The 22,219-nt window shown below is 35.2% G+C and overlaps 2 protein-coding genes across 5 annotated transcripts; both read right to left on the bottom strand.

Annotated features, from left to right (window-relative positions):
* Positions 1-14,433: 14,433 nt before the first annotated feature.
* Positions 14,434-17,652, bottom strand: LOC112275948 (uncharacterized). 4 transcript variants are annotated; one of them, XM_024506761.3, is made up of 5 exons: positions 17,180-17,652; positions 16,822-16,895; positions 16,261-16,408; positions 15,252-15,783; positions 14,434-14,922 (listed from the first exon to the last, which is right to left on the bottom strand). In XM_024506761.3, the coding sequence occupies exons 1-4, from the start codon at positions 17,337-17,339 to the stop codon at positions 15,758-15,760; spliced, it is 408 nt and encodes a 135-aa protein (XP_024362529.1). In that variant the 5' UTR covers positions 17,340-17,652; the 3' UTR covers positions 14,434-14,922; positions 15,252-15,757. The 4 variants fall into 4 exon arrangements, with proteins under 4 accessions (XP_024362529.1, XP_090102866.1, XP_024362525.1 ...); XM_090246740.1 differs by having other exon boundaries at positions 14,434-14,956; positions 15,252-15,769; XM_024506757.3 differs by having other exon boundaries at positions 15,252-15,769.
* A 559-nt stretch (positions 17,653-18,211) lies between these two features.
* Positions 18,212-21,574, bottom strand: LOC112275946 (uncharacterized). The gene is made up of 9 exons (XM_024506756.3): positions 21,267-21,574; positions 20,324-20,389; positions 20,017-20,097; positions 19,757-19,810; positions 19,519-19,587; positions 19,311-19,373; positions 18,843-18,925; positions 18,661-18,726; positions 18,212-18,515 (listed from the first exon to the last, which is right to left on the bottom strand). Exons 1-9 carry the CDS (start codon positions 21,312-21,314, stop codon positions 18,452-18,454), a joined length of 594 nt encoding a protein of 197 aa, XP_024362524.1. The 5' UTR covers positions 21,315-21,574; the 3' UTR covers positions 18,212-18,451.
* Positions 21,575-22,219: the final 645 nt, after the last annotated feature.

The following is a 22,219-nucleotide window of genomic DNA, read 5'->3' as shown; positions in this document are numbered from 1 at the left end:
TATTCTCTTGCACACACAGTTACTTGCTCTCTTTCTTTCTCTTGCATATTATTTTCATACACACTCTCTGTCTTTCTCTCACACATTCTTTTCTTGTACAATCTCTCTTATTCTCTTGCACACATAGTTTCTTGCTCTCTTTCTTTCTCTTGCATACTATTTTCATGCACACTCTCTGTCTTTCTCTCACATATTCTTTTTTTGTATATTCTTTTATACTTTCTTTTTTTCTCTTGCACACTTGTCTCTCATATACACTCTCTCTTATACACTCTTTTTTCATACAATCTCTCTTTTTCTCTTGCATACACTTTCTTTCTCTCGCTCTCTCTCTCTCTCTCTCTCTCTCTCTCTCTTTCTCACACACACATATTCCTTTCTTATACATTTTTTTTTTCACACACTTTCTTTTCTTTGCTTTTATACTATATTTCTTTCTCTCTCACACTCCTTTCTCATACAATCTCTCTTTTTCTCTTGCATACATACTTTCTCTTTCTTTCTCTCTCTCTCTTTCATATTCCTTTCTTATACACTCCCACTCTTTTTCTCTCATATACTTTCTTTCTTTTGTTTTCACACTATCTTTCTTTCTCTCTTATACTCATTTCTTATACAATCTCTCTTTTCTCTTGCACATGCTTTCTTTCTCTCTTTCATACTCCTCTCTTACACATACTTTTTCTTTCTTTCTTTCACATACTTTTTTTTTGCAGAATCTTTTTTTTTTTTTTCTCTCTCTCTCTCTCTCTTTCATATTTGTCCCTTTTATACACTTTCTTTCTTTCTCTCATACAATCTTTTCTCACATTCTCTCTTTCTTTGTCTTTCACACTATTTTTCTTTCTCTCTCACATTCATCTCTTGCATACTTTCTTTTTCTTACTCTTTTCTTGCATAATCTCTCTCTCTCTTACATTCCTCTCTTACATTCTCTTTTTTTCTTTCTCTTATATACTCTTCTCTTACACACAATCTTTTTTTCTCTTTCAAACTCTCTTTCTTTTTCTCTCACACTACTCTCTAGCATACACTTTCTCTTTCATTCATTTCTTGCACAATCTCTTTTTTTTCTCGCACACATATACACACACTCTCTCACACACACTCTCGTCTTCCACATTCTCTCTCTCTTTCTCTCACATACTCCATTCTTGCACACTCTTTTTCTCTCACACACTCCTCTCTCGTACATTTTCTCTTTCCCTTACACACACCTCTCTTATACAGTCTCTCTTTCTTTCTCTTACTCTCTGGTGTCGTGCTGCAAGAATCTTTGCTCGGCTGCTGGATGTTCGGATCTCACTTAACACAAAACTGTGGAAGAGATCTTCCGCAACCACTCCAATGGCGTCTTTTATTTTCTTCCTACAACTAGGAATGAGATCAATCCAATCGAGCAACTTGGCAACACTCTCAAGCTTCAAGCATTTACTTGCACCACATTGGAGCAGTGGCAGCAGCATGTATCTTGTCTCTTGTCCAGCTTTGATAACTGATTCGAATCTTCTAAACGAAATTTCAGGGATTTGCTTAACTTTATGAAGTGCACACCACATAAAATTGCGCGATGATTTCAATTTGTCGCATGAAGGGTTGATGTCCTCTACCACAAGGCCTCTGAAGCATGGTTTGAATATTGAAGACTATGGCTTCTAGAGGAGCAACTTCAAATGCACTGCAAATGCTTCGACCAGCATGTACACCCACCTAAAGTGCCACATGAGTTGATACTATGATTCGTAGCTTGTGACCTTGACGACAAAAATCGTAAGAAGAACCTCAATGGAAATTTGCTGCACACCGCCTTAAACTGCCACAAGTTGTTGGCCGCATACACCAAATTGCGCTAAAGAAAAAAATTATCATTGGAGCTATCAACAATCAACACCACCACTATTACTCTGCAATGCAAACCACCAATGGACAAAGGATCAACTCGTTAACTCCAGTCAACGATGTGAACCAACACCAATGCTCCTCCGGCCATAGCGCCACCACCAAATTTGAGCTACAGATAACTTCACAATGAATTCAATCACATCGCCACTGAATTTACACAGCATCAATAGCTATTCTCTACTGCTGCACCACGGAAAAAGTCACAATTGCACTGCAGTCCTTGGCTAGGAACAGATAGCCTAGCATCGCATCTTTGCTACTTCAAGGTCTGAACAATAAAGAAAAGAACCAAAACCAACGATTTTGGAGTCAACCATTGCGACAAGGCAATGTTGACACTTCTCAAAACGGCATTCCACCACCACAGACCACCCTAGAGCACAAAGATTATAACTGCTCCTTCAGTACCTCCAACCATCGAACAAAAACAACTACAAATATATATACATATATATATTGCATTCCTATCATTCTAATGCTAATTCTCTTGAGATAGAAAAGTCTATTGTAGATAACAGTCTACTTATTAAACAAATGTGAAATAAGTCTATAGAATAAAAAAAACAAAATAAAATAAAAGAGGTAGAACAATAGAAAAGAGAAGGAAATGAAAATACTTGGAAGTAAAAAAATCTAAAAATTAGTTTATTATTATTGTGATTTTAGGATTTATTATCTTCTAGTAAATAGACAAGATAGTATTGTATTAGAAACAAGAACCATGTGAAGAATTATTCTTGCCTCCTTGATGAATCAAGATCCATATTTTTTTGATAAAAAATAAATTTGCCTAAGTTATTTTATTAGATCCCTATTTCATTCAAGTAATAAAAAAAATACAATATTTTTTTAACTATAAGATATTTGATTCATATTTTATACTCCTTACATTCATTTTGAGATATTCTAGTTGAAAATACTTTACCATTTAATGTCTCTAACTTCAAGGAGTTATTATCAAAGACTTTCCAAATATGATAAGGACTTAACCAAAGAATATAAAATTTGTCAAGATAATCCATTCCCTTAGCATCTTATAATAATACTAACATTTTAGGTTATAAGACTCTTTTCTTGTATTTTTTTATCAAAAGAAATTTTCTTTCTTCTTTGAATTGCTTCTATATGTTGAACCTCAATCCTTTAAATTTTGTTAAGGTCCTTTAATTGTTCTAATCTATTCTTCAAGGATTCTTGGATAATTAATCTATAATCTATTGCTATCTTAAAAAAATTGACTTCAAATTCTATAGATAATATAGCTTTTACTCTATACACTAAAGAAAATAAAGTAGCCTTGGTTGTGAACTTATAGGTTGTATGATAAGCCTACAAAGCTGCTAGTAATTTTATTTTTCAATCCTTTTTAGAGACTTCTAATATTTTTTTAGGATATTAATCAAGATTCAGTTCATTCTATGTATATGACTGTTAATTTTGAATAGTAAGGAGTAGTCATATGATAGTTTATTTTAAACCTATTAGTCATCTCCTCATTCACACTATTTAAGAAGTATATACCTTCATTACTAATTAAGATTTTGGACCAAACAAATCGAGTGATGATTTGCGTATGCATAAAATTAGTTGTATAGATAGCATTATTGGTTTCTATAGCTCTTGTTTTTTTCTATTAGTTAGATATTTTATAGCTATTATAATATGTTTCATCTTTCTTGAAGAATTGGGATGAACTTCTCGAATGTAATCAATTCCCTATTTTTCAAAAATAATTAAAGGCAAGGATATGTGGACAAGAAGTACCAAATATAAATTATTTTTTGCATATTATTAGCAAGCATCATATTATTGAATGTAATCATGTATATTTTAGAAAATAATATGTCAATAATATCCTATCTTTTGAGTTATCAATCTATTTGAGAAGTCTCTTCTATGTATTATTATAGAATACTATTAATATGGCTAATACTTCATCAAGTACAACACATCATCTAACTAAATTATCTACTCTTTCACAATATAATTATATTTTTATAATAGAAAAATGAGTTTTATTATTTTAATCTTATATTATTTATGTTTAGATAATCTTTTAAGAAATTATTGAAAATTTTAAAATTCTACAATGTAAATATACCAAGTACAATTCATTTACCATATTATCATCAATAGGAGTAGGAGTTAATACTTTTTCTAACCTTAAAAGATAATCAACTTGGTTATATAATTTCCTAGGTTTATATTCCACCTTATAATCAAATTTTCTCAATAATAATATCCATCATGCTATATGACTATTCAAATATATCTTATCAACTAGATATTTGATGGCCATATAATCAACAAAAAATACCACAAGATTTAATAAAAAGTAATGTTGAAATTTTTTCCAAAAAAAACTATGGCTAAGTATTATCTTTTTATGGTATTATAATTTTATCTTGCCATATTTAATTTTTGTTAATAAATACTATAGGATAATCTTTATATCCACCTTTCATTAATTGACATAATACACTATCTACTACTACTATAGATGAAGCATCATAATAGATATAGAAGAAAAAATCTCAATTAGGTGGTTTTAAGATATGATAGTATCAAGGATAAGAAGCTCAAAGAAAGAAATCTTCAATACACACTTATATCATTCAAAAGAACTAAAAAATCATTCAAAGATGATATAATATTAAATTAAAATGGCTATTCCTAAAGACAAGAAGACTAAAAAGTCTTGAAACAAGACTATAGACTAGAAAGATACTGACAAGAATAAAGAAGGCTTCACTCTTACCTCCATATATACTCTTAATTAGGATCTATATAGCAATATGCTAAATAATCTCTAAAACATGTTGACTTTGTAAGACACATATCTTAACTTGCAAGGCAAGTTTTCTATATGTATGCCACATAATTAGCTTATTTTATAAGCTATTAACATGTGATTAACTTTTTGACCAAGTTTTTATCCTATCAATTAACTACAAATATATATATAAAGTCAAAACAACATATATGAAGCTTCTAAGAAGCCTTTCGTAAAAATATTTTGAAATAAATCTATTTTTATCTATTTATATTTAATCAAATAGATAAATATCATAATAAATATATATATATATATATATATATATATATATCTGATATTATCTCTTTTTCTAGGAATGAGTTCCAGGAGGAGCGATCATGATATATTGAGAAAATAAAAAATGTGACAAATTGTATTTACTATATACTTTGATATTTATTCTCTTTGAAGATGGTTGATAGGTCCTCTCAACCATTGATAGTATTCCATATCAAGGCAAAAAGGCTACCTTGTTATTTTATTGTTGTTGATGCTTTTGTAACTTCTTTCAAATAAAATACTTGGAATACTATCAAGAATTGTTTCAACCTCTAATAAAATAACTAAACATCAAGAGTTTCTTTTAAGGTCATAATACCAAATACACTATATCTTGCCATCTATTCAAGAAAGAACATATTATTCTTGAGAATCTTCATTTCAATTATATTATCTTGAAGGTTGTGACAGTCACAATATTTTATTCAATATGTCAGCAAGTGATAGCTTTTGAGTTGAATTTGGTGGTTTTTGGTTCTCCATTTTCTTAGCATCATAAATGCACAAAAGTATCAAATAAGAGTAGAAGGTAGAATACTATCTTTTCTATATCTTGTTTCTTTATAGCATAGATTTGTTATTCAACATCTTGATTTTGATAGATGTTATTGATGAAAAATATCAATCTTCTTTATTGCATTTGTAAGATTCTTTGTTGGCTCCCATGTGCATTTTTTAATATCATATCTATACCAATGAATAAGATATTTTAACTTATTTTGGTATTGCTTTAAATCTAAGTCCTCTCCTATCTTGAATTCTTGATTATTATCCATTTCTATAAGAAGAAGTGGCATTTGTCTTTTTCTTGAAATATTCATTGTCTTATATAGCTCAAAAAAAGACACATGAAATATGAGATGAATTTTCATAGACTTCGATAGATATAATTGTGAAGCAACTAGATTGACTTGTTCACTAATAGAAAAAGGTATAAACCTACCATACTCCAACTTATCATCAGGACAAGTAGTCTTGATATTGTGACAAAGTAACCATATTTTATCACCTACATTGAATTGTGATTGTTCCTTCTAATAAGTGTGAGCGGTTTTTTCTCCCCACTTAAATTTAATTTGACTCAATTATAATTTAGATTAAAATTTAATATTAACCAATATGGGCACTTAAATCATAAATATAAATAAATAATATAATAATTATAATTAATCCAACCAAACACAATAAGTCAAGTATATAATTTTTATGATTTTTAAAATGTTATAGTCTAATAAGTTAATTGCCTTCCAAAGTTTATTTGATTGAGCTTAAATTCTGAAAATTATGAATAAAAATAAAATAAAATAAAATAAGTTAGAATTAATCACTAAAAGTTGAGTGAAGAGTTTAAAAATAATCAAAATAAATAATTAAAGATAAATAATCAAAATTATAAATTATAATTAATAATAAAAGGTAAAAATGAAAAGATAAGATTAATTTTTATTTTCTTTTATCTTTTAAAGATAAAGATGGATGAAAAGATGAAACTTTACCATTAATTAGTAGAATAAAGGAAAATTACTTTAAAATTATTAAATAACATCAATTAATGATAATAAGACAAGTAAGAACTAATATATCAGATTAGGTGCTTAAATAATGTGATAAGAGGATGATTAGAGAGAAAAAAAATAACATACCTTGAGTATGTCAAGTTATAGGCAACTACCCTTGCCTCTCACCAATTCACCAAAAATTCCCCGAGACTCCAATGCATGTGAAATTTAGTGTGATCAAGGTTAACTCTAGCATGCTTCTATCTTTTAAATCTTGTGGCAATCCGACCCAAAATTCTTGAGATATAGTTTTTTCGAAGTAGAGCCACTTGAGCAGCCATGGCAGCAGATCTCTTCTACTTAAAAATTCACTAAGAGTTGATTGATAATTCAAAGAAAATAACTTTATTTTTTTATAAAAACAAAACTTAGCAATTATCTTTTCTAAAAAAAATTCAATGACAAAACATTAGTAGGTATTAAGCTATGTTTTTTCAAAGTTAATTGTTCTAAACTGCCAAGGCAGTAGATCCATCCTCACTTTAAAAATCATCAAACATTTGTTATAACTTAGAAGTTAGTGACTCAAATTATTTAAGAAACTAGACTTTAAATTGAATTCAAAATAGTAATTCATATTAAATTTGAATTAGAGGATATCAAGTTACAAATTTTTAAAGTTGATGCTCCAACACTGCTAAAGGCAATAGATCCCTTACTACTTGGAAATTCGCCAAAAATCCGTCCAATCTTCAAATTGTTTGTGGCTTGCATTGTTGAAAAGTTGGTAATTAGAAAAAGATGAATACCAAATATTTCTCAAAAGAATTAAAAATTGACTCACTAAGAGAAAAAAAAATACCGAGGCAGTGACAAGGTAGGAGAAAATTCCTTCAATTAAAAACCTAAAAATAATTTGGGAAGGCTTTCGTTACAAAAGGGGAAAAAAGAGAGAGGGAGCTCGGCCACCCAAGCTCTCTTAATTAGGTGGGAGGAGGTCCAAAGGTGGTAGCCACATCTCTACCATCTAAATCAAAAAACTCCTAACCAAGTTCAAAGGTCCATAATCACTCTAAGCCTAAACCCAATTTTAAGACTAGAAATACCCATAACTCAAAAACTAATACCTTTTTGGCAAAACTAACACCACCAATGTTTTTAAAACATATTTTTACATGACAGTTGACTATTTACAAGCCCAAATCCGAGTTCTAAATCATAAAAACTAATTAATTTGTTAATTTAGTTGTAAGTTTTAACTATAATTTTAATTTTAATCAGTCTACTTGGTGATCAACAAGGGTTCTTACCATCAAAGCCATTATAATCACTATTCTTCAATTTAAATTCCCTTAAATATGAACTCTCAGCAAATCCAAGATCCAATTGCAATTTGGTCTTGAATTGATATACTTGTGATTTTTTCTTTTTTTCCAATTTTAATTTCTAAAAAATTAATTGATTCAAAATAATTAGAATTGGAGTTAAAATGATTGTCTAGCCATTGTTTAAACTTCCATCATCCTTCAATAATAAAGATTGGGACCTAAGCATTCTATTTTCTTTGAATCTTAGTCAATTGAATTTACTACCTTTGTTAATTTATCTTGTATTTTAGACTATTGGATATCTTCTAAAAAATTAATGGAATTATTTTTCATGATCAAGGATAGATCATATAGAAATTTTGATTCTATTCTCTCAAAGATCAAAGGTGATGTAGGACTTGTCTCTTACTCAATTAACTATGGCTTTTGAATTCCTTCAATCATAGCTTGCCTAATAATAAAGAAAAGAAATTTCTTGACATATGTCTTTTATGAGGGTAATATTCATCCTTCAATCTAAATTATAAGATGGCATCAATTAAGAGTTGCTTTTAATTGGTGGTATAAAATGGAATTAGCAAGAATAAGAATAAAAAAAAAAAAAGAACAACACAAAACAAGTGAAACAAGTGCAATCAAGCAATTGTACACTTCAAAACTAGTCACAATTTTTTATTAGATTTTTGCTCAATAAAAAAATAAAAGTAATAAATAAAAAATGTATATTTAAATAAATTTTTTTATCTTTTCAATGAATTAAAAATATATAAATTCAAGTTATAACATTTAAGTTATGATAGATTAAAGATAAAAGATAAATAATAGAAAGATTAAATAAATAATTTTTTATCTCAAAGATAACTTATTTAAGAGATCAAGAGTTCAAGCTTCACCAAGGCTCAAAAGTAGTATACATAGATTGTTAAAAGAGGCCACAAGGCCTTAGTCTTATCTTCTTACCTATATCCAAGATACTACAATCCATATAGAACTTATGCACCTCCCTTTCACCTCCCTTTCTACAAGGACAAAACTAGTTGCTGGTCCTCCTATTTTTTATTAATAAAATTAATATTTTTTCATTTTTGACTTCACCATGGTCTTCAAAAACATCCAACTAGCCTAAAAACCTTATATGGCCTTTGAGTCTTATATCATTTCTTCATAATGGCTCCCAAGATGTTTAAACTTAATTTTACCAAGGTCTTGAAATCTTCTATAAAAATTCCTAAAAAATACTAAATAAATTCTCAAAAAATTATGTAATATTTTTATAATATTAATATCTATTTAAGACTATCTTTTCCTACCTTAGATATTTTTTATAATAATAAAATTAATTTAAAATCCAATTTTTATGTAATTAACTAGAAAGACATGAAGTTCTCTTTATGCTTCTTCTAACTACTAACTAATCATTGATAGGATTTCTATAAGTAAAAAATATAGATAGAAAGCCAATGAAGACATTGGTCTCAATAACTAATCCTTCATACTTAAAAATGAGTAAAAATACTAAATTAACTAAGATAATTACCTCTAAGTCTTACTAAGACTCTATTTTTAGGAATTTCCTTAAAAAAAGATTTTAATAACTTATAAATATTTCTAAATTCTAATAAATAATTAAATAGTTAAAAAGACTCTTTAATCTTAATATTTGTATAATTGAATGACTTAAAACTATGATTTCAATCAATCCATGAATTAAGATGCATTGATGAGACTCACATATGGCAACTATCTATGACTACTTATAAGAATAGAGAGAATCCAATTCTTACCTTTAATACAGTCTATAAAAAAATAAAAATAAAATATATATATATATAATGAAAAATAAAATTTTATAAAATAGATACTATAATCTAATAAAAAATAGAATTTAAAAAAAAAACATTACTAAGACATTGACGTAGGAACAAAAAAAAACAACTATTTGGTTTAGACTTGACATATTTAGATATGTAGCAACTTCTTGCTTAGTCACTAACTTAATATTTGATAGCACCTATGTTTCTATTGAGATTTGAATTAAAGACTATATGATTGTAAATTCATAATAACAAAATTAAATTCTATAAACCATAGAAAAGATAGCCATAACTCAAGGAAAAATATTTAATCATGCTTGTAGCCTTTTTCTTAAGCTTAGCATCACAATATATTAAGAATATAAATAATTTATAGGTTTTATTTAAAATTACTAAAAAAAAATTATAATATAAATTAATATTAGAATCAATATTTATATCCTAGATTTTTTACAATGACTTCCATTAGTTCATATAAGGAAGTCTTCTCCACCTAATGTTTTAAGTTGAATTGAATTATTATCAAAGACTTCTCTGATAATATAAAGTTTAGTCCAAAGTACATCAAATTTGGCTAGAAATTCTAATTTCTTAGCATCTTGAACCATTATCTACATCCTTGAAGAAAGAATATGTTTTTTTATCTTATTACCAAAGATCTCTTTCTTTCTTCTTTGAGTAATTTCTATATATTGAGTTTCAAATCTTTGAATTTCACTAAGGCTTTTTAAATTCTTTAATTGTTCTTTCAAAGATTGAGAAGTATCCAATCTTTTATCAATAGCAATATATAAAGATGAAGCTTCAAAAAATATGGATTTTTAGCACCTTTCTAATCATTGGAAAAATTTTCAATGATTAAGCAAATATGATTTTAGCCTTTAATTTGCTAAAATCATTCCATAAGTTATATTTTCTTATGTTTTATTCTTCCACATCTTTGTATTATTAAAAAATTTCAAACATGGAAATTTTGGAATCTTTTCAACTATGGTTATCCAAATTAATACTTAGCTTATATTAAATCCTAAGATTTTGAAATGATAGTTCTTCTATCAATGAATAAAACCTTATCAATTTGGAAATGTTATTTTGAATTGCTTAATTGTGTTCCTTGTGACTTATTCTAAATCTAAGAAGTAAGGTAGACTATTTGAGGTATTAGTTTCTTTTTTCTTCATGGATAGGTAAAAATGTAGCTCTAGATCTAATAATCAATGTAAAATCTTGTATTACAAGTAAGTTTTTTTTTTTTTTCTTTGATTGATTTTTTTTAAAAGTTATTTAATTCAATTTTGAGAGGAAGGCTTAATTGATACTAAGTTGTGAAGAATTTTCAATCTCTTCCAACTTTCTTATAAACTAAAATATAAATCTCACATCTTGAGACCTTTGACTATATCTTGATTGGTTATAAGGATTTTGACCTTAAAATTGATCTTAATTAGGATTTAGTAGAATATATCCAAAATTAGATTGAAGCCCACTAGATGCACTCTAGTTCTGTCTATTATTTTTATAGTCATAGTAGAAATTTGAAGGCCTCAGATTTTTATCTGTTGGAGGTTGTCTCATTCCCATGTAATTGTTAAGTGATTGTTAAATATAATTATTAGATAGAGGTTTTAAGAAAACTATTCTATCTGATTTTCTACAAAATTCCATAGGATGCTTATTACTACAATTTCTACACTTCACTTGGTTTTCAATCCAACATTAATCAAATGGATTCATTTTTTCACAAAATATATAAAAATCTACTTATTGACTTTTTTGATACCAAAGATCTTAGTTCTTAGAATTAAATCCTTATTTTTCCAAATTATATTTTTGAAATGATTGACTTTTATATAGAAGTATATAAAATTAGAAATATTGGTTTTGTATGGACATAGGATTGTAAAGTTAGGCCAAATGCCCTAATTGTTTACATTGAATGCATCATAGTTCAATTGTATGTTTTTTTGATTCAATGGAAGGTAGAAGAGAATTGGAGTTGGAATTTTTAAGTAATCCAACTAATTCATATGTAATTAATTTCATTTGATGGAAGATTTGGTTATGAAATTTTAATTGAGATGCCATAATTTTTATTTATAAATCCTCTTTCTACCTATTATCTTAAATAGAATAGGTCAAAGCAAATAAAAGAAGTAGAGGCCTAATATTTAAAGATTAAAGATAGGCTCTTAAGATTGTGGGAACTAATGATGGTTGTTCATGCATCTAGGAGCTTGATGCATATATATTTTTAGCATATATAGTTATAAAGTTAGGTATATTATAATTTTTTTTAGGCTACAACCTTTTCTATTTTTTGTTTATATGTTCTATTTTTTTGTTGCATTTTTTGCTCTTATAAGGTCTTTAAGACATGTACGGAGGATTTTTTTAATTTTTAGCAAATCCTTGAATAAAAAAATACTTCAAAGTATTGCTTTTAAAATAAGGTTCTTATGAATCTTGTGACCATTAATTCAAAACATTGAATATAGGACATAATATCTTCATTCTTTTCTTATTTGAAAGAGGCTAAACAAGTTAGGGCCATACTTTGCCCTACTTTAGGCTAAAAATGTTCTAGAAATATATGTTGGATTATATTCCAACTTAAGAAGGTATTGGAAGAGCGGTTGTAATACCACTCATATGCCTTTTCTTTTAATGTGGTTGAAAACCATACTAAATAGTAATAGCCCCATGTTATCAGACATATAGTAAATATTTCTATAAAATATTCTATATATGCTAAAGGATCCTCATCTCTTATATCCCTAAAGATGAAAAGATTATGAGATATAGGAACCACACTAAGTCCCTCTAAAATCCAAATAAATAAAATTACAAACCCTAAACTCTATACTTGGTCCCTCTTATACTCTCTTTCTTTCACACTCCTCTCTTGCACATACACTCTTTCTTTCTTTCTATCTCTCTCTCTCACACTCTTCACTTGCATTCTTTTTCTCTCACATTCCTCTCTTTCACACTCTTCTCTCGTACTCTCTCTCTCTCTCTCTCTTATACTCTTCTATTTCACACTCTTCTCTTGCATACTCTCTCTCTCTCTCTCTTTCTCTCTCTTGTATTTCTCTCTCTATTATTCAAATTCATCTCTTGTACATTCTCTATATCACACTCTCTTCTCTCACATTCTTTTCTCTCACACTCTTCTCTTCTACTCTTTTTTTCATATATTCTTTTCTCTATCACTCAAATTCTTCTCTTTTATACACTCTCACTCTCTCTCTCTTGCATGCTCTTTTTTTCTCTCATACTCTTTTCTTTCAAACTCTCTATTTCTCTCTCTTGCACTCTTTTTTCTTTTATTTATACTCATCTCTCTCTCATACACACACACTCCTCTTTTGTACACACACACACTCTCTCACACACATTCTTCTTTTTTATACACACTCTTTTTCTTACACACATTCCTTTCTTGCATGCTCTCACTTATACTTCTCTCTCACATACTCACACTCCTATCTTTCATACTTATCTCTCTCTCATACATACTCTTTTCTTGCATACTTTCACTCACACTCCTCTCTTGCATACTAACACTCCTCTCTCTCAAACACTCTCTCTCTTTCACACTCTTTGCTTGCATACACTCTTTTTCTCTCTCAAACTCTTCTCTTGTACTTTTTCTCTCTTACACTCTTTTCTCTCACTCACACTCCTCTCTAATACACTCGTACACACTCTCTTTTACACACTCTTCTCTTTTATACACTCTCTCTCATACACACTCTCTTTCATACACTCCTCTCTTTTACACTCTCTCTCTTATACGCATTATCTCTCATACACTCCTCTCTACAGCATATACACACTCTCTCTCTTTCACGCACTCATGCTCGCTCTCTCTCTCTCTCACTCCTCTCTCGCACTCTCTCTTTCACACTCTTCTCACTCACACCTCTCTCTCACTCACTCTTTCGCACACTCCTCTGGCACTCTCTCTCTCACACTCTTCTCACTCACTCACATTCCTCTTTCACACACTCCTCTGGCACTCTCTCTCTCTCTCACGCCTCTCTTGCACACACTCTCTAGCACTCTCACACTTCTCTCCCTCTCTCACACATTCTTATTCCTGCATGGGGATATGATTCTGCAATGCTCGCGTTTATTGGGTCGGGAGCAATCTTCTACTGCATGTTACCAAGTGCTGTGTTGGAAGGAAGCGGTGACGAATGTGTGCACTGTGATCGGTGCATTGGGGTTTGAGTGTTCTGATCTTTGACTGACCCTTGCTTCGGAGAATAACATATCATGATCGCAGTGTTTGTTTTCTGGTGTACGAAAGAGTGCCGATGTCGGTATGAGGACAACCGAGGGTTGATGGTAATATGCTCTCAAAGTTGGTATGTAGAGTAATATACTTCGTCGTATCTACAAATCGACTTTTTAACTATGTAAGTTATCAAGACTAATTGACCTTACAACAGGTTACATGGTTGAAGACTCTTGTTTATTATATGAAATGGGAGTTTTCACATAGGTACCCGCTACAATTGTTTCAAATCCCCATTTTTAAACCATATACTACAAAAAATTAATTGAGAACAGAACATATTCCCACCACACTCTATTACAATTGAAAACTCGTTTGTGAAGGGCAGAAGTCCAAGATTGGAAAAACTCTCGTCTTCAAACAATCATTGGAAAATTGACAAATTTGCTTAACAAACTAAATACATCATCGACAGTAATTCGACTTAAAACAAGTTGCATTATTTCAAGCTTACATTGTTCAATATTTGAAATGATACTTTTTCACATACGTATAAGTTCAAATTCCATCGATTATGATTTTAGAAAACACCACGAACCCCATCCGCACAGCCTCGGCTGGAGCATCCAACCGTGCGTTGCCACAGCAAACTATTGACTTCCCACGCTTCATGTGCCCGTGGATGCGCCTACCACGGCACACATCTACAGCTAAAAGTAGCAGGGACACAACCATTCAAGAGATTACGCACCTGAAATTGCTATATGCTAACAAAACCGTATACTCTCACAGCCCATCATCCAGCATAGGTACGCATACCCCCTTTCAACAACTCTCTCCTGCCCCGATGCCAGACCTCGCGACTCCACACCAAAGCCTCACGAGACACGACCTCACGGAGAACACAAACACCCCATGCACAACACCCAGTAATTATGGTAGAACTAGCTCTGCAAATTACATTCTCGCTAATGTTACAGAGCTCAGTGGCATCCTTTGCAATCTCCAGCCCATGCATGCTCTGCGCTCAGCACCATCTGCACTGCACATACCAATCACCCCTCACTCAGTACGCCCTGCGCACCACAACCAATGACACCGCCATATTCCCAAATCAACCACCAACTCCTCCACAATCCACCTCCCTCACCCCAAGCAACCCCGCTCCCAAGCTAAACGACCTACTTGCTTAACCAGCCCCACTCACGAAATCCAATGCTCTCACACTGCCGTCGCGCAACACGAAGCCAAAACTCAACCAGCAGGTCTCTCACTTCATGCACAGTACGCCTTCAGCAAACAACCAGACCCTTTCTCTCAAAGCAATGCCAATCAAACAGGACCAGCGGATTCGTCACAAGGCTCCCTTACCTAGGCTGGTCCAGGACCCGTAGGACATCCTGCTCAATCAGAAGTCTAGGAAGCCTCTTTTATACTGATCGAGGAAACTTGAGATGAAGCGGACGACGTGCAGGGGGGCCTCCAGAATACCAGGCGCCGCTGCTTCTCCAAACCCTCGCAACGGTGCCCTCACCATACAAACCCTACCTGGAAACCATCTCCCCTACCTTCCCTCCTCCTATTCTAATTTCTCCCCTCACTCGCTATGTGGCCGTAAGCTGCCAATATTAAACCGAAACTCGCGGGGTTCGTCACATTTTTTAGTCAGGAACAAAGCCCCGCCCTGCTCCAGGACCTCCGTTCACATTAAATCTAAACTAAAAGCTGCCAACCCATGGGAAAATAAAAGACACGCACTCCCGCTCCTCCATGTCAAGCGCCTCCACATCATTACTGAGCAAATCGCCTCGTCCATTCCGATGCTGTTTTGTCGTGCGCAGGTCTGTCATTCAGATACTGCTGGGCAATGCTACCCACTAGCGGATCATCTGCAACCCCATCCCTGCGTCCGTTACAACATTTCTTCAACAGATCACCACAACACATCACTCTCACCAGCAACTTTACACCACCCTGCATTCACTGCACTCTATCGCCCACCCTAGCAAGAATCTAGTACAGCAGACCTGGGTCACCATGCTCAGCTCTCATGGACACATCGTTCCAGTCACCGACGGACCAACATCCATCATGAGATTAGTGGAATGCCGTCTCAAAAGAAAAAGAAAAGAAAAAAAGAAAATCGTTTAAATTCAAATTAAAACTTTAAAAGTAATAAACAATAATAATCATAAACTGGCACCAACTACGCATCCGCCTGGTCATATCAGGTTCCACAAACACTCCCCCATCGACCCACCATCATGCGCACACCACACCGACACATCACATATGTGTCCCACAAATGGTGCACTCACGGCAAATACCACAGGACCACTCTGACCCTCCTCACCGCACCCGTCATTTGCATCTGTCTTACGTGGATTGGCATCCGTCAGCAACGAACAAATGGACAGCAGTACATTGGAAACTGTCAGAGCGGGGCTCCAATTCTCCTTCAGGATATCCAAGCAGATTTGCCCGTTGTTGTTGATATTGCAGTGGTAGATGCGCGTCCTGAACAGCACCTGCCAAACAGGTAGCTTCAGTTCAGCGGACTCACCTCACAACCAGATGCACGGCCCCATACACATCACAACCATCGAACGTTTTGCGATCCCAAACCATACAAAACCGCAATCTTGCTACTTCAATTTCCAAATTCATAGACTACCACTGCTCGCTTGCACCCAAACAATCCTAAATCCCTCTAACCCTAACATCTCAGTCCAACTCTCCATTGCCTCTACACGTCCCTAACTCGCCCACAGACCCCTGACATACAAGCGCGCAATAACGACTGCGCCTCCCCGCCCGACCAAACATCACTCACTCCTACACCCATCAAAACCAGCGAGCTTAACGCCCCCGGCCACCAAATACTGCCACTGCAAGACGCGCAGAGCCAACGTCAGAGGTGCGCAATTCATTCCACGCCCACCTTTGGTGGCTTGAAGGGGTAGTCGCTCGGGAAGTTGATGTCCAGAAAGAACACTCCCCCATGGTACGGCGAATCTGACACAGCCCAAACCAAAATTCACGTGTCAGCGCACTCTACGTCGCTCATGATCGAATCACAACAACAACACGCACGCACGCATAGCCACCGTAACAGGGGGACCAAGTCCCGCAGAAACTCAGCAGCGTGCAGGCAACCTACGTCGCTCATGATCGAATCACAATAACAACACGCACGCACGCACGCACGCATAGCCACCATAACAGGAGACCAAGTCCCGCAGCAACTCTGCAGCGTGCATGCAACCAAATCCCGTGCGCAAACAACGACGCAAACGTACCAGTCGGACCCATGATGGTAGACACCCATTCGTAGAGGTTGTCGCCCTTGGGACCAGCGGAGCAATTGGGCGGCGGATCCAAAGTGATGTCCGCCAACTCCTTCTGAATCCGCTTGGCGGAGGCTGTGAGCGACTTCATGGAGGAGTTGGGCGTTGTCATCCCCTGCCTTCCTGCCCGCCTGCCACCGGCTCTTTTCTCTCTCGCTCTCTCTCCCTCCCCCTCTCCACACCCAAACTGCCACCCACCCCGCACCGCTCTCGGCCCCGCTGCCTCCCTCCTTCCCTCCGCACCTTTTCCTTCCCTTGTGGCCCTCCTCTCGCTTCTTCTGCTGATGCCGCTGCTGCTGCTTCTCCTGCAGAATCTGGCCCTGCCAAGGAGGTGAATGTAGACGAGGATTCAATTGGAGTGCGTTTGGGAGTGATTAGGTGAGAGGCTCCGTTGACAGCGCTAGAGAGAACGCATGTGTGGTAGTGGACATGTCGGTGCCGCCTTGAGATTTATGTTCCCATTTCGGTATCCGTGGAGGGCGGAAATTTTGGCTCTGTTGCCGGCCATGCGCCAGTTGCGTCCCTGTTGATTACACTGCCGCGATTGCGTGACAGTGCGTACTCAGTGTATTGTACTGGTGTGCCACCACAGCGTGTGTTTATTGTCGCGAAGAAGTTTAGGGCTTGTTGAGAATTGGCGCAGGTTACAGTTGATTGGGTGCGTATATGTGAATTTTTAGTAAACAAAAATTTTGAATTATACGTTTACTGTTTGAAGATGTAGCGTGTCCAATGTGCAGGTTGCGTTATTTATATTCAAGAAGTATAGATTCTTAGTCGCTACATATTGTTTCGTTCAATTCCTGCTTAGGGCAAGGGCTGTGAAATTATTTCGAGCCTATACAGGCAGTGTAAATTTGGCTGAAGTATGCTTTGAAGGTTCTCAAGGATGATTAGTTTTAACGTTCTGGTAGTTTAGTGTGAATTAATGTTGAATTTCCACGAACATCAAAAATGTTGCGTTCATCCATTCGAGACATACTGTACTATGCGATAAAGACACATTTCACAATTTTACAAAGTACAATCTATACGAAGTGATAAAGCTGGAAAAAATTCCAGGGAAGACGAGGTCAAAGCGACCCCACATTACACAAGGACCTTTTTTGTTGGTAACGAAGGAAGTCATGATTGAAAGAAAACTCCCACTCTGCTCTGAGGAAAGGCTTCAAATATAAACTGCTCTTGCATTTCTTGCCAGAAAGTGATGTAAATACAGGCTCACTAGGCCCGCTGTCCTTTGGACCCTCCAGCCTTACCTGGGGCCCATTTGATGCTGCATCCAATACTGCATAAAAATATAAGAATGAAGTAAGAGAATGAATGAACAATTTCTTTGCCCACGCTAAAATCAGTTCAACCTCGTAAACCTAAAGTTCGAGTAATAAGGCCAAGAGAGGCCTACGACCCAAGCGTCTGTCCTTTTACTTTACCTTGGCCTTTGCGGAATAGTGACAGGGCTTCCTGTTAGAACACAATCAATTGCCTCGCGGATGTCCCTGAACACATTTGACGCCGAAAAATATGAGTGAAGTACGAGACATTCTATGATGAAGTCTCGTAGCGCTTTAATATTTACTTCGGCAGAACCTTCTTTGTTGACCAGGAAACTCACCTGCCCGTGACGGGAACGTTACTGCGAGGTCGAGACTCGTCAAATCTACCATGATATACTAGTTCAAAGGGCTTTTGACCTTCCTGTGCATATGTGACCACCGTCATTCATACAATCGGTGTTCAGACAAAACCTTCGACATGATTAACTAGAAAGGTAAAATAACTGAGATGTACACACCGTGATACATCTACAAGATGAAGAGTGAATACGTCCCCTTCAGACAATGAGCACCGAGACACCATTCGTGTTCTCAACACAGTGCCACATCAAGCAGTTTTATGTTAATGTACTACCCAGTAATGTACAAGACAACCATATGCTTAAATCTTACAAACCTTCGCGGTCCCATCCATGTTTGATTTTACCCGAAAATTTAGCTGTTTCATTAATAAATTCATTGTATCCCGATAATGCTTTCCAAAACATCGTTATCCCATAAATGAGCGGAACTGTCAATAGATATACCTTCCTGTACAGATAAAAATCGGGGGTACAGACAGCTCCGTATGCCTTTGCAACTTCCTGCGTCTGCAACTCAAAATCGTGGCATGTCATGGTGGTAATGAACCTACCAGATTAGATCCAAAGATGATACGAGATCGCCCCAGAATACCACAGCGAATGCAGAGATATAAATTGATGACCATAGCAATGCAACTACAACGGAGCATACCTCATCATATAAATATGGAAACGGATATCCAAAAGCTCTTGCCTCTTCGGCCATGAATGCAGGGCCATCCTGTGTTGCCAGAATTGTATCAGACACATGGTACTGCTATTACCAGCGAACAGTCGCATAGAAGCTGAAAAGCCAATAAAATAAATAAAGGTAAAAATCCGAAAAAACGCAGTCTTGAAAAATATACCGTAGGTATAAGCCCTTATACAGAAAGCATGTGAGGCACTACCTCTGGATGAGAAGTAACCGAGTTCGAGGATATAGCTACTACTGCAAGTCCTTTCTGCGGAAGAATAAAGGTATCAGGAATACAACAACCAATTCATGACAAGTTAAGAACAAGATGATGATGAGGCATCCACACTAAGTGGATCATGACAAGGGGAAAGAGAAGCATACTATGAGAAGCATACTATGAGAAGCATACTATTGTCTACCAGTCGATTCCATTTGAGTAATATGACAACAATGTCGGAAGAAATATTTTACCGGAATGTAGTTCCCTGCAAGCTTCGCAATATCCTCCTTGAGATGGATCACGTATGGGCAATGATTACAGATGAACATGACCTGAATGAAGCAAACGTCCATAAGGCCAACAAGTCACTGGTGGAAATTTAAATTCTCAGTATCAACATGTATAGAGCTGTTCCAAAGCGAAATTCACAGCTATGCAGAGCAAAATAAATCGAGAGAGGTGACTATCGCGAAGGGTCTCAGCAGATATCCTCTGGTCATAAAGCAGGCATCCAAAAACGACGTCTAAATCTTAGAATGAAAGAGAGTTTCGTATTACCAATAAGGCAGGGTATGTCTCAAAGTCTTTCAATTGCCATGTTTTGCCGGTGAGGGGCTCCACTAGCTGTAGCAGCACGAGTAAATCAATAATCAACGACAACCAGTTCCAATAAAATCGTGCAATCCAGTTCAAAAAATACAGTCGCATGTGTAAAGTACGAGGGACACTCGGTGCAGTCGCAAAAGCCACAAACAACCGTGATGCACTTCAAACAGTAGTTCCACCCCACTTCTTATGTCGCGAACTGAACTCGCCGGAGACATGAAGTCTGGGAATTAAATTCTGACTTGAAATCCAGCAAGCTTGCACTCAATTCAGAGGTTAGAATCCCGATTAGGATCAAAACTCTTCTGACTACGACACAAAATCATATCATATATCCCGCAAATACCCGGCCTTCGCACTACAGGGCCGGGCCGTATGAGACCTGATGTGTCCAATGCAGACCATTGTGACTACGCGGAACCAATGAAGAGTTTTGCGACAATGTTTGAATTTTCTACGTCGAAAGCTCCATAAAAAAAGGACTTGGATGTTATTATTAAACTCACACTTCGAACTATCAATCCTTGAAACAAAGATTGACAAATTTCATCTCAATTCATAATGTTGCAATGCATGATACTTCGTTGAAATGCATTGCACAGTCGAGGTGATTGGGCAAGAAATCCCACCAAGTATAAAATAAGCAGTGATAACAATGACAAACCTCAAAATTGACGTGGACAGAGAGTGTGGCAAACGACAATCTTGTAATTGCAGCAATGAAGACACACAAAATCTCCCACTATTGCCATCGCCTCCAACAAGAAGCCCATTTTTTCGACAAAAGCAGCATCACCAAAAAAAAAAAAAAAAAAAAAAAAAAAGACAAAACAAAACAAAAAACAAAACCAAAACCACCCAATCACCGACAAGAAAGACAAAAGTAAAGAAAGACCTGGAAATCAGGAGCAACTGTGATGACATCCTTAGAAAACTCCGCCATGACCACAGCTGCTTGCAACCCCAACAAGCTTCCCCCTCGATGACAGCAACTGGAAATTGGAAAAGGAGAACTGAGAAGCACAGAAAACAACTTGGAAAACGATCTGAAAGCGATGGTAGGGCTTGATGAAGGAGCAGCAACAACAACCACAGGGAGGGAGGGGTGAGTGAGGGAGAAGCGGAATTAGCAAAGTGGAAGCAAGCAGAGCGAGCAAAGCGAGAGAGAGGGAGAGCCTGGAACAGGAAACACGTTGTTGTTGAATGTGGAGTGAGAACTGGACTCTTCCCCCCTCCCCCCCCCCCCCTCAAGATCCTGGAAGAAAGGTGGTGGTGGCTGGATGGATGGATGGGTGGATGAATGCTTGGTTGGCGGTGCCCTGATAAGACACGTGGCACAGTTGGGCACGCGCACATGTTCCACCCATCATCGCAATGTTCCATTCTTCTACTTCATTTTATTATTATTTCCCCCTTTTTTTCTTACGTTTCTGGGATGGATGCGAAGAATTCTACCTCCACGATGAGTACGAGGAGGATGCTACCTCTCTACCTCTCTCTCTACCTCTACCTCTGTTGCTGGTTGCATTGTCCTTCTTGGTTACACAGACAGACAGACAGACAACTTGTCTTATGATTGACTCACACTTTGTTTACATTGTATCCACCAATTTTTGATTTACTGCCATTTAACAGTCTTGTTGAGTGTACCCTGTTCTCTTCTAGTAGTAACTTTCAATTTTCCAATACTTTCTATGGAAGCATGGTATTTTTTATTTTGTTTGTTCATGCAAACTTGTATAATAAGTACCTAATTCACACTTTGATGTTTTTACTTCATCCATCTACTATACATAAAGTACAAATATAGATATCACATAGTTGCTTCACATTTTGTAAACAACTCAT

This window comes from Physcomitrium patens, chromosome 23 (genome assembly GCF_059467195.1).
Source record: "Physcomitrium patens ecotype Gransden chromosome 23, ASM5946719v1, whole genome shotgun sequence".
Lineage (NCBI taxonomy): Eukaryota > Viridiplantae > Streptophyta > Bryopsida > Funariales > Funariaceae > Physcomitrium > Physcomitrium patens.
This window is presented reverse-complemented; position numbering and strand designations above follow the sequence as displayed.

Coding starts and splice junctions, on each gene's coding strand:
- LOC112275948 (XM_090246740.1), bottom strand. CDS start 17,339: ATGACAACGCCCAACTCCTCCATGAAGTCGCTCACAGCCTCCGCCAAG. Junction 16,409..16,821: donor ACCCCTTCAAGCCACCAAAG/GTGGGCGTGGAA, acceptor CCTGTTTGGCAG/GTGCTGTTCAGGACGCGCAT. Junction 15,770..16,260: donor GCTGACGGATGCCAATCCAC/GTAAGACAGATG, acceptor ATGGGGTTGCAG/ATGATCCGCTAGTGGGTAGC.
- LOC112275946 (XM_024506756.3), bottom strand. CDS start 21,314: ATGGCGGAGTTTTCTAAGGATGTCATCACAGTTGCTCCTGATTTCCAG. Junction 20,390..21,266: donor CAGTTGCTCCTGATTTCCAG/GTCTTTCTTTAC, acceptor GTGCTGCTACAG/CTAGTGGAGCCCCTCACCGG. Junction 19,374..19,518: donor TTCCATATTTATATGATGAG/GTATGCTCCGTT, acceptor TTTGAGTTGCAG/ACGCAGGAAGTTGCAAAGGC.